This window comes from Mytilus trossulus, chromosome 1 (genome assembly GCF_036588685.1).
Source record: "Mytilus trossulus isolate FHL-02 chromosome 1, PNRI_Mtr1.1.1.hap1, whole genome shotgun sequence".
In the NCBI taxonomy this organism is placed as follows: domain Eukaryota; kingdom Metazoa; phylum Mollusca; class Bivalvia; order Mytilida; family Mytilidae; genus Mytilus; species Mytilus trossulus.
In genome coordinates, this window is record NC_086373.1 from 33,367,130 (window position 1) to 33,379,636 (window position 12,507).

The following is a 12,507-nucleotide window of genomic DNA, read 5'->3' on the forward strand; positions in this document are numbered from 1 at the left end:
ATACATGTATTGAGTTTGATGTATGAAAGAATATTCATTACATAAACATTACAATACCTGTCCCAAAACTGAATCTCTGAGTCCTGATTTCTTTAAAAAGTTTGCTGCATCTAATGCTCCTATGCTTCCTGTTCCTTTTGGATCAGCCTATAAATACATAAATAATATAACCATTTAGAAATATACTTTTGTATTGCCAGTCTTTGTAAGAATATGGCAATTCAAATAAAATCAAAACATGGTTAGATAAACCCATCAACATTATTACCATGCTATTTAGGAATCATCATCCTGAGCTTAAAAAAGTATGTTATTCATTTTTGTATGACTGATAATACAAAATAACTTGACAGTTTTTTGTTAGAATGATAGAAAATTTTGAGATCTCAAGGAAAACTTATGATTGTTAGAAACTGAGGTAGGTGCTTCCCTTTTTATAATCTGATATTCCAATTTGTAGGAAAATGTACGTGTATGCTGAACAAAAACATATTTAATTTTTATCTCAACATATAACTTTTTTTTTAAATGCATGTGTGAGAGTTCTATATATGCTTTAGTAATCATGGTAATTGTGTCGAATTTAGTGGCCAAATATTTAACAATACCTGATTATAATATGCCTCATAAACTAATGCATGGTTACCAGCAATCTGAAATTAAAAAAATACACAGTATCAATAAATGAAATTCAAACTAAAAATTGTGTTACATGTACATCAAAGATTTTTTTTCTAAAATGTACACAGAGAACTGGAGGTTTCAAAAGAGCCTGTATTGCTCATTTAGCATCAAGAACTTTGTCTTCTGAACCATTATATTCACCTCGCAAACCTACATAAGTTTTTGTAATGTGTTTATCATGTTTATATACTTTTTACCTTTTAATTTACAAGTAAGAAATAAAAACATGAATAAAAATGTATGAATGTAAAAAATTAAAATTTGATGTGATACATGTAACATGGTGAGCATCCTTTGGACAGTCAAAAAAACCCAGCTTATCTGCAAGGTATACACTCTGGCAGTACTTGCCACTATACAATGTATCTCATGTCATGCATGATCTGTGTTAAAAGCTTACATAAAGCCTGCAAGGAAAGGCAATACTCGACATAGACAGCTGTATTTTTATATACCCATATATATTAGTTAAAAGGTCACGGGTGCAGGAAGCAGTGTTACCACTCTGTACAATGTCTCAGATGTAGGGGTTCAAATTAGTCTCAGACCCATTCAACCTAATAACATGTTTGCCCACAACACAAATGGTAATTTTTAACGTCCTTGACTGGCTCTACCGCCCTTGCACAGTAGGTTGTTTGACCATATTAGGTCATACTTAATATATATATTTCAATTTAAGCCTTAAAAAGAATTATAGATTCCTCAAGTCATTTTCAAAATTGATATTTTCTTATTTGTCCTAAGACGTTTTAAATCATTTAATTACCATCCTTATATGATTATTTGTTCAATTTATATTTGAATTCTTTCAATAATTGACATTTTTTAAAGGAAAGTAACTTAAAAACCAGATACATGTAATACAAAGTAACCCAAAATGTATTTCTATTATTTTTATGTAGTCTGTAGACAAAGTTTTTATTACACAACGCCAACGGCAGTTAGTCTGAGGTAAAAATCGTTGATTAGGCCTACTAGTATGTTTGACAGCCAAACTGTCAAGTGAAGCCATATAATTAATTAAACATGTTCTTTGAATTACAGATATATGTGGGAACAGGCTCAAGGGAGAACATTCGTAGATTCATTCAAATCCTGCTAAAGCCTAGGAAGAACACAAATTTGCTCATCTAACATTGTTTGGCTTACATTTTTGAGAAAAAAAACAAATATAGAGTAAAGATTTATTTTAACTTATTCTTCTTCTTCTCGGTTATGAGTCGAACTCTGCACTCAAGGCTATGAGGACGAAACAATCCAACTACTTGAACTGAAGAACATAGTATCAGGGAAAAAAAACTGTTGTATGTTTGGATATAATGTATAGCAGCTAAGTTTGTTTTTGTAAGATTATTCAACAATCAAACTTTCTTCAGGAAATGTCAAATACACAATAAGAATAAAGAACAAATATCTAACGCCCAGAAGGAGTTTTAATTTGCGTGTACTTGAGGTCAATTGTCTAGTGCAAAATATGATAAACGACTCTGCCATTGAAATAAATTTTAATTAGATTTGCTTAATTATTACCGAAAAAGTGTGCAAAATGGCGAAAAGTATCGCCTTTTAATTAATAAAAGAGTTTCAAACCTGTGGAAGTGGAGGAAAATTTGACATCCTTAACCGGAAATGTTTGTGTGCTGTCTAATTTTAATGTAAAAAATCAGTATCGGTCCAACTGGAATTTCCGGGTTAATTCTTCTTCTAATATGGTCTCCAGTTATCCATCAGATTTTTGATGATTACTAACTACTGCGCATGCGTAGGATAATAATAAATAAATATTTTCCAGATAACAGTGCCAAAAAAATAAAAAAAATACTAACATGACATGTGGTTAAAACCGTTTACATAACTACTAGGTTTACTGTTTTATAATGTAGAGAACAATAGGTGTCAACTGTTCCCTAAAAATATTTAAAGTGGGAGAAAGGACTACCTTTGGAGGTAGTACATTCCATTGTGTAATAGTATACGGAAAAAAATGAATATTTGTAACAATCTTTAACTGTAAGTAGGTGTCTGTAAGTTTGTGGATGAAGTTGTCGGGTTCTATTGTCTGTTGGTATGAGTAATGTTAATGGTACAGCGACAATATGGTGAACAATTTTATACAACATTATAAGTTTAGTTTTAAGTCTGCGTTGTTGTAAGGTATGCCAATTTAAAGTATTGAGCATGTCTGTAACGATACTGGTGTTGTGATAACGATTACAGGCATATATAGCAGCCCGACGTTGAACCATCTCAAGCTTATTGCATTGATCAGCAGTATGAGGGTTCCAAACCGAACAAGCATATTCTAGTTTAGGACGGACAAGTGCTAGATATGCCTGAGACTTAATGTTTGTAATAGATGATTTCAGATTTCTTTTTAGAAAGCCTAGGCTTTTATTAGCATAACCAATGATGTTGTTTGTATGCTGTGTCCATTTTAAGTCTGATTGCAGTGTTAATTACTCCAAGATATTTTGCGGAGGAGACATATTCTGGAGTGTGGCCGTGAAGGATTTAGTCGTGTTTGATGATATTTTTCTTGTTTGAGGCAGTGAGAACTGTACATTGTGTTCCTAGTAAACTGTAAATCTAGAGACATAAAATACAATCATTATAGAGGCCCCTCATGGGGGGTCCTAGTAATCACATAATCACCATTTTTTTGCCAATATAATCACATAATCATTAAATATTTGCTTATCTTTAGTAATCAAATAATCATAAACTAAAAATACAGTCCTAGGTAATCAAATAATCATGAAATATTTGGCTTAATAATCATTAAAAAAACGGCCAAGTAATCACATAATCAAAAACCCCATGAGGGCCCTCATTATATGTCTCTGATAAATCTTAACAAGAAGACAGATTGATTGGATCAGAACAGTTTTGTTTTGTCAATCTCTTGTACTTTATTTTCTATCTATTAAACAATAACCTAAATGTGCTGCACACTGAATAACAGGCTTAACAGCGTAAGACAGGGACTCAAGTAGTTTAAACATATTTTATTGTTCAAAATGACAAAAGGATCAGACACATGTTTTACAATTTAGTAACGTCTTCTCCAAGGACTCAAGTTTCTATATACTTAGTACAGAAATAATTTCAATTATACATGTTAAAATATATATTATTTCATTGCAACAAATGGAGTGTTCAATACGTTGATTTTTTTTTCTTATCAATTTTGGACGAAACGCGTTCTCTGATTGGCTGAAACACTTTTTGTCGGCAATCAAAAAGTGTTTCAGCCAATCAGAGAACGTGTTTCGTCCAAAATTAAATTATTTAATGTCAGACATTAAAAAGGAATAAATCAAAGTTTCGAAAGTCGAGTCTGAGACAGACTATAATCCAACAAAGCATAGTAATTGTGATTCACAGTGCCGGGCGGATTTAGGGAGTAGAGGCCCGAGGTTCTCCTTACTGAGCTACATGTAATGTTAATGCAAAGACTTTTTACAAGTTACACTCCAAATAAAATTAAGCTTATTTAAAAAAAAGATAGACATATATATATATGACACATTACAATCGTTCAAAACCATATTTCAGTCAAATTGCAAATAACTTTTAAGAATTTATAATAAGAAAAAAACCAAAATCAACGTATTGAACATCCATTTGTTGCAATGAAATAATATATATACTAGGCAAAAAAAGAAACGTTACATGCTTATAAGATCATTTAAATTTTTTATACCAAAAAATGTTAACAAAATTTGATGGAATAGTTAGCTAACATGATTTTGAAGAGAACAATAACAAGGTTTTTTTTTTTTATTGAAAACAATATTGCACATTTTCGGAAAATTTTAACAGGACGAGTACAGAATTCGGGTTAACATGTATGACCACCTCTTGCATTTATGACCGCCTGACACCTCCGTCGCATGGACTCAATAAGACGTCGAATAAAATCTTGAGGGATGTTGTTCCATTCCCTGAAAAGTGCTGTTCGGAGCTGGGCTAACGTTTCCTGTGGATTTTGGCTATTTCTGGTACGTCGTCCAAGTTCGCCGTCCCGAAGATGTTCAATTGGTGATAAATCTGGAGACATTGCCGGCCAAAGCAACACATGAATATTGTTATTATCCACATGTGTGCCTTGCACGTGACAACGGGCGTTATCCTGCTGAAAAACGTGATTAAAACAATGTCTTCGGAGAAACGGAGAACAACTGGAGCCAGAATTTCGTCCCTTTACCTTGTGGCAGTAAGGTTACAAACGATGATTTTGAGCTCGGTGCGTATCTGGTATGTAATTCCGCCCTATATCATGATTCCGCCACCACCAAACCGATCTGTTTCCTGCACGCACGCATCAGAAAATCGTTCATTGCGTCTCCGGTAGACCCTGGCTCTGCCGTCGCTAAATTTCAAGTTGAATTTAGATTCATCGGTAAAAAGAACCTGTCTCCATGTTTGCCTATTCCATCGAATCCGTACCCGTGTCTGGCCATCCTGTGACGCTGCGTAAGGATAGGTCCCTTCAATGGACGACGAGCTCTAAGACGATCTTAGACCAACTTGGCGCAATCGGTTACGAACGGTTTGAGCAGAAATTATATTGTTATGTCTTCCGTGGGTTTGTCGTGCAGTTTGTGACGCGTTTACAAATCGATTCCGGAGATGAATGATGCGGATATGTCTGTCTTGACGTAACGTCGTTTCACGTGGCCTTCCACTACGGGGGCCATCATTTGTCGTGCCAGTATCTCTAAGACGAGTCTGAAGCCTTGCAATAGTCATTCTAGAGACATTAAAATGATTTGCAACCTGCACCTGAGTCATTCCTGCTGCCAACATCCTAATAGCGCGTTCTCTCTCATTTTGGCGTAGACGGGGCATTGTTTTATGTGTAACTTTTTCAATTTTTAATGCGACCTTTTGTTAACAATCGTGTTCGACACAATAAATGACAAAAAGGACAACTCGATTCCAACTCTATATAGGTAATTTTTTGAAAAAATAGTTATTTGTTTGAAATCAGAAAATGACGTCACGATTAAATTCAGTGTTTCTGATGGTTATTTTTCCTCCCTCTGAAATAGTTGATTTTTTCCGCAGTTTTAGTGTGTGACACCCGATTTGTTTTAGTTAAATAGATTCATGACTATTAAACAGCGGTATTCTACTACTGCCTTTGTTGTTGTCAATTTTAAAAATCTATACTGCAAAAACAAACCAATCGACATTCATGTGAGTTTATTTTGTATTTTTTAAGATGAAACATGTGAAATAACAAACAACGTATACAGCATTAGACACAAATTATAAAAGAATAAGAAACACTTGTCCATTCGTTTGATGTGTTTGAGCTTTTGATTTTACCATTTGATAGGACACTCGATCTCCGTGTTGAATAGTAATTTTGTGATTTTGTTTTATTTGTTAGATTGATAGAGTCGATACAGATAAAATACGATTTATCACAGTTAATTTTGTTAGTTAGATGCTGCTATCACAATTACCACCTCTTATAATCTACTAGACTAACTAGTATTTTTAACTTTAACAGGAGTAGTATTTGATCCCAATATTTCATATATTCTATCCCACCCGATTGTGTGGTTGATAAATGACTCCTTTTGGGATAAACTATGGACGAGAGAAATTGTCATAATTTCTAATTCAATATATCTTGGATAACCAGAAATTTTGTACAAAATTACATTCCCCATAATTTCTTTTACTCTGATTTCTGAACAAAGGCTCCGTGTTGAAGTCAGTACGTTGACCTATAATGGTTAACGTTTTCAAATTATGACTTGGATGGCGAGTTGTTTTATTCGCACTTATATTTCATCATCTCGTATATAAAAGCTACATTGTTCAGTTTTAATTTTCATTAAGATAAATATGAATACATGGTAGAATCTTCAAACGGAAGTTTTGTAAAAACAAATTTCTGACTCCGATAAATGGCCTGCGTTAATATTACTCCAATCATCAATTTGCATATTTTTTCTTCTTTCTCATTTATAAAGATAATATAGAGCTAATACTTTATTATCTTCCAAAAAGAATGTGTAGAAAGATTAAAGGATTTTGTCTTCTTTTCAACTTCATCTACCAATTAATTTTCAATATATTCAAATGAAGAACTTCCTTCTCTCATACTTTCACATTTAATTTGAATTTTGTTATCAATGAAAGTCAACAAAATTTTTATTGTTAAAAGTCCCTTGTGTAAAGGCATAATACTCAAAGACTCAAACACATCAAACAATGTATCATATTTTTTTTCTAAATTCTTCAAATGAGAATAATGTATGACACCAGATCATTAATAAAGAATAAACAATTTTCAATTTATTTTATTTTTAAAATCACTTGTTATCTCTTTGGTCCTTGGGTTTAGCCATATGGAATTTGATGCGACTGTCATACTTGTTAGCGCTATAAAACCAAGTTCAATTCACCAATTTCTACATTTGTGAATGCCTATACCAAGTCAGGAATATGACAGTTGTTGTCCTTTTCTTTAATGTGTTTTATCATAACATTTTGCCATTTGATTGGGGACTTTCCGTTTTAAATTTTCCTCGTAGTTCAGTATTTTTGTTATTTACCTTTAAAAAAATATATCAGTTAGGATTTCCACTATTAACTTATTTTGCAACATGGAAAAATTTAGCAGGATATCATGCCTAAAGGGATTGAATTGCTTAGCTAAATTAAGTAATCTATCTTGAGTTAAATAGTAAACTGTTGTGTCCCAAAACTATTTGTATTAGTAAGCAGAAAAACTTTCCATGATGAATGATTTTGTGGATCTAATAATTTGAACATCCAAGAGCATTTTCAGTGTAGTAAATGTAAAACATATCCTCAAAGACTTTAAGTGTTTGGATATACTCTCTTATATCATTGCTTTATCTGGTTTTCCATTCGATAAAAAAATTTAGAAAAATATATTCTGATTATTCTTTAGAACCTCTACTAAGGAAAAAAGGATGACGTAAGGGGGATAGGAATTACAAATAACAGTTAGAACTTGAACCATATTTTAAAATGTGCTGTAGTTGTAATAACTATAAACCTTCCAATAAATGAAGGGTCTATTTATGTGTATGTGAACCCTTTACATTTCACTCTCCGAAGTTATATAATTATGTAAAATCCTAAGTGTAAGAACATTATCAGCAATAATAAGATTCGGTTTATATTATATAAATTACCAGCCAGGAAGTGAGTTAATAACTTAAATATTCTCAAAGTAAATACTTAAATAAATGCAACAGTAGTATACCGCTGTACGAGATTCATAAATCGATTGAAAAAAAAACAATTCCGGGTTATAAACTTAAACTGAGGGAAACGCATAAAATCTGTGAGAACTACGACACAACAGACACACAACATTAAAAGGTAACATACAGAAACGAACTATGACACAATAATGGCCATCTTCCTGACTTGGTACAGGACATTTTATGAAAAAAGTGGGTTTAACCTGGTTTTGTGGCATGCCAAACCTCCCGCTTTAATGGCAATGTTAAACCATATAATTGATACCATATATACTCACGTACATAATCTTTTCTAAAAATAGCAAGTATATTAGAAGAAAAAAATGTTTATATTCGTTCATTGTATGTTAAGTTATATTTGTTGATATGTCTGTGTTTGAGATAAGCCATTTCAATTGATATTTTTTAGTGAGTCTGTCTATTTTGCAATATCTAACTTCTTCCTTGGCTATGCCTGAAGACCCGCTGCATTTGTTTTGCACCTGCCCGAAGTCACTTTCAATATTGGTTTAAGTTCTGACAGTCATTCCTAATTCTGAACCACACATCCTCCTCCTTGGTAGGGATTCTTAATGATAATTAGAATATATTTTTCTATTTGTATTATGATTGTCGTAATCCACTCGTTTAAAGTTTATGAGTTTTTGATTTTGCCACTTGATGACGGACTTTTCTTTTTTGAATTTTCATCGGAGTTCAGTATTTTTGTGATTCTACATTTTCTATGTGAGATGGTATTTCTGGGATTGTATATCACAATCCTCTTCGATATGTTTAAGGTTATCTGCAATCAATTCAATCGTCAATCTTAATTTACTATACTGTGTTACAACTCTAGATTCTACTAACGAGGAAATGTAACACTAAGCCACCGAAAGCTGAATTGTTAGTTCAGTCTATGTTGTCGATTGATCTATAATGCAGACGGTGATGTCTCGATATACAAATGGCATGAGTGCGCTTCCCGTCGAGGGAAGAACAAATTTGCATGCAGATTTAACATTGTTTTGCTGATCTTTAGAGTAATTATGAATATAATATGTGTTTAGAGCCGTGTATCCCTTCACTGGTGATCCAATGGATCTATAAAAGAGTTGTCACTTGTTAGATGTACTCGTTAAATTATATGGCCTTCCAAATACTTTTCGATCCTTAACCATGCTAACATCACTGAAGAGAGATTAACTGCCGAAATCCTAATTGTGGTGTACACACAATTATGCAAATCACGTTTGTGGTTTACAATCTTTGCCGCAAGTTTACTGTATTCTATTTGTATTAAATAAATATAATGAACCACTTCGCTACATATTGTGATCAATTCATTTGACAATCCTCAATGACAGTTAGCAGGGTTTAAGACCATCAGTTGTTAGACCTGTTAATCAAATGCTTTTTGTTGAAATATGCTTTTTGTTGAAATATGTTTTTTGAGTTATTTAGCCTTTTGGAAAATGTTGTAAGAGCTGTATTTAGACCCCTCTAAAACGAAATTGTCTTACATGCACACATATAAAAATTGTGGTTTTTATTCATCGCAATCATAGGTTTGAATGTTGATTTCAATTTAAACTTGTAAATACCAGTATATACATCTTGGCGTTAAGGATAATCAGTTTACTATCAACAAGATATATAGTGGAGTGACAAATCAAGAAAAAGGTGCTTATTTTACGACTTTATTGGACAGGCATAACCTTATGATAACTTTTTCCCCTGTCGTAGACGTTTCCTGCGGTGCATTTTTTTTATAAAATGAAAAGAAATAAGACATATTAATTTTTTTCAAATTTCAAAAATTTAATTTAGTTTTGCCTTTTGACATATGATTTAGCATTTGATACAGAGTTGAATTGTTTGTTCATAATGTAAAACTAGAATTTCTTATTTTTTTTCTAAATTTTGTCCATTTTTACTCATACCAGTTTAGCGAAAGCACACTCTGTATTATTTTAATCAAGCGGTTACAACATTTGTAAATTTCGAAGCCGTTCCAATTCAGTATTTTTAATAAATAACATTAAATGCTGAAACAATCGATGGTAAACATACATTTCACTCAATGGCTAGAGTTGTTTTTCAGCATATGCCCACACGAGCTCCATAAAGGATTAACGGGGACTTGAAAGATCTTTCACGTTAAGTGATTCGAATACTAATCTTATGGCATGTTTACCTTTCGAAAAGCCAACACAGCGGTATGGATCTTCTCGTTATTCTAATTTTTATGTGAAAATTGTGTCTTGTTTCATCGAAAACCGAGATCTATCTGTCCTGTCTTTGGCATTTCTGTGACTTCTTTCGGCACAAAAATTAGATTCGGTTCCTTTTTCTGCAGAAAGCACTGAACAAATTGTTTTATTTTGGACCGGTTCCTACAAAAGGCTAAATCTGACATTTCGTCTGCAGCCTATGCTCCGGTTATAGATGCCAAGCCTCAACATGGCAATAGTATTTACGACTATGAAACAATGTTTAGATATGTCAAAACGTGCTGGTCAACAATATGCTGTGCAAACATTTGACAATTAATTGTATGTTGTTGCCCAAATGTGAAATGGTCTATTCCAGACGTGTTCGAGGATATGAACTTTGGCATATGAGGCTAGCAGTAGCACTTATGGCTCTTTTGTTTAATTTAAAAGCATTATAACAGCAAACTGACAACACCAAAGCTAAAAATGAAAAAGACAAACAGACAAACAATTATAGTTCACATGGCACAACATAGAAAACTAAAGAATAAGCAACATGAACCCAACCATAAACTAGGGATGCTCCTGGAAGGCACGCACATCCTGCTCCACATGTGTCACCCATTGTGTTGCTTAAGTGATAACAAATCCGATAACTAGTATAATTTGGTAGGTCACATTCATGAAAGGGACGGGATTGTAGTTACGACGTAAGGAACATATCCGATATCATTTGTGAAACGGTTATTCAATAACGGTCAACCAATTCGTTATTGCGTCCGTAAAATTTACGAAGGGATGATTTCAACTTCACCATTTGGAACTCTTGGTTCAATAGCTTCCTTCTAAGCAGCAACCCTCAATCAGAAAATCATGATGGGAAATGCATGCACAGAAGTGTCTCATTGGCACTCACACCACATCTTCCTATATCTATCTAAGCACAGGAATATCGTATCAATTGGGAGATATGTATCCCGTATGCAGATGCTGCTGGAATGTTGCTACTTAGAAATGGAAAGTTCACAATTGGAAAGCTGAAATCATCTCTTTTATTGTAAAGTTTTGTTTGCAACCGACCCTTATTGTCAATTTCTAGATGTAAGTCAAGATATGATGCCGACTTAACTGTATCTGAAGTATCCTTTATCTCTAGTTCGATGGGATAGATGCGTTAAAGGATATTGCTAACTTCTTATCCTTCTTCCTAAGAAGTTCAAGTTAGAAGTCAGACTGATAATAATAAAGAAACAAGTGGGCAAGAAGAGGGGCACAATTTGCTGACATTCAGTATATTATCATTAGCTATATTTAGATCCTTCCCTGAGTAATAGATGAGAACGAAAAAGAGTTTATTCCTTCAATAAACTGTAACAGTTTCGTTTATTATAATCATCAGACGTTTGGATAGTATCCTTTAACAGTCAAAGGTTTTCCTTTATATTTCTATTGATTTTTGAACAAATAGTTATCACAGGTACCAAATTATAATTTAATACACCAGACGCGCGTTTCGTCTACATATGAACCACCAGTGATAGTCAGATCAAAATAATCAGAAAGCTAAACAAATACAAAGTTAAAAAGCATTAATGATCATCTAATTTAGAAAAAGGGATCTATGATGAACTTAACATTACACAAAATCTAGCTTTATTACTTTATTTAGAAAATAAACACAAGTAGTTGCAGTATAAAACAATGTCGACTGCTGTATTCCTATCTTTGACATTTTTACCTATTATGTCTGTTTGTTTTGTTCACAAATCGTTGTCAACAGAATGGAATTTGATATGACTGTAATACAAATGAGAGGTTTAGCTGGTTATAAAACTGGGTTTAATCCATCATTTTCTACATAAAAAAATTGCCATACCAAGTAAGGAATATGACAGTTGTTATCCATTGGTTTGATGTGTTTGAGTTTTTGATTATGCCATTTGATTAGCAGAGATGAGTCTGATTTCTTTCAATGTAACTGATTAAATTACAATTACTTTGTCATTTGTACGATTAAATTAAATTAATGATAACATCATTTCTGAAAGTGTCTGATTAAATTAATGATTACATTGGCAAAGTATTCACGATTACATCTGATTACAATGAGTTGAAAAAAAAAATCATTTTGAATAATGTGAATGAATTTACGTTTTTAAATATAACTATAGTTCTTTTTAAAAAGGATTTTGTTTTATATATTTAAAATAATAACTTCAAACTTCATCTATTTGATTAACCTCAAAAGTTCACTACAGACATACCTGAACATTGTGACACGCATTAGACTTTATTATCATTGATCTCTGAATTAATTTGACTTCAATTGAATATGGCTTTATAAAGAGTTTGTTCTTTTTCTTCTGACC

General features: G+C 32.8%; 1 protein-coding gene across 7 annotated transcripts in view; it reads right to left on the reverse strand.

Moving 5' to 3' along the window:
* The window catches only part of LOC134722143 (epidermal growth factor receptor substrate 15-like 1), a 62,507-nt gene extending 60,147 nt beyond the window's left edge, over positions 1 to 2,360 (reverse strand). For all 7 annotated transcript variants that reach the window (XR_010107973.1, XR_010107971.1, XR_010107975.1 and 4 more), the window contains exons 1-3: positions 2,278 to 2,360; positions 609 to 653; positions 58 to 147 (exon numbers count right to left, since the gene is read on the reverse strand). Coding sequence is in view for 2 of the 7 variants with exons in the window: in XM_063585707.1 (XP_063441777.1) it covers positions 58 to 147; positions 609 to 653; positions 2,278 to 2,304 (162 nt within the window). In the remaining 5 variants the exon portion in view is untranslated. The remainder of the gene's footprint in view (positions 1 to 57; positions 148 to 608; positions 654 to 2,277) is intronic.
* Positions 2,361 to 12,507: the final 10,147 nt, after the last annotated feature.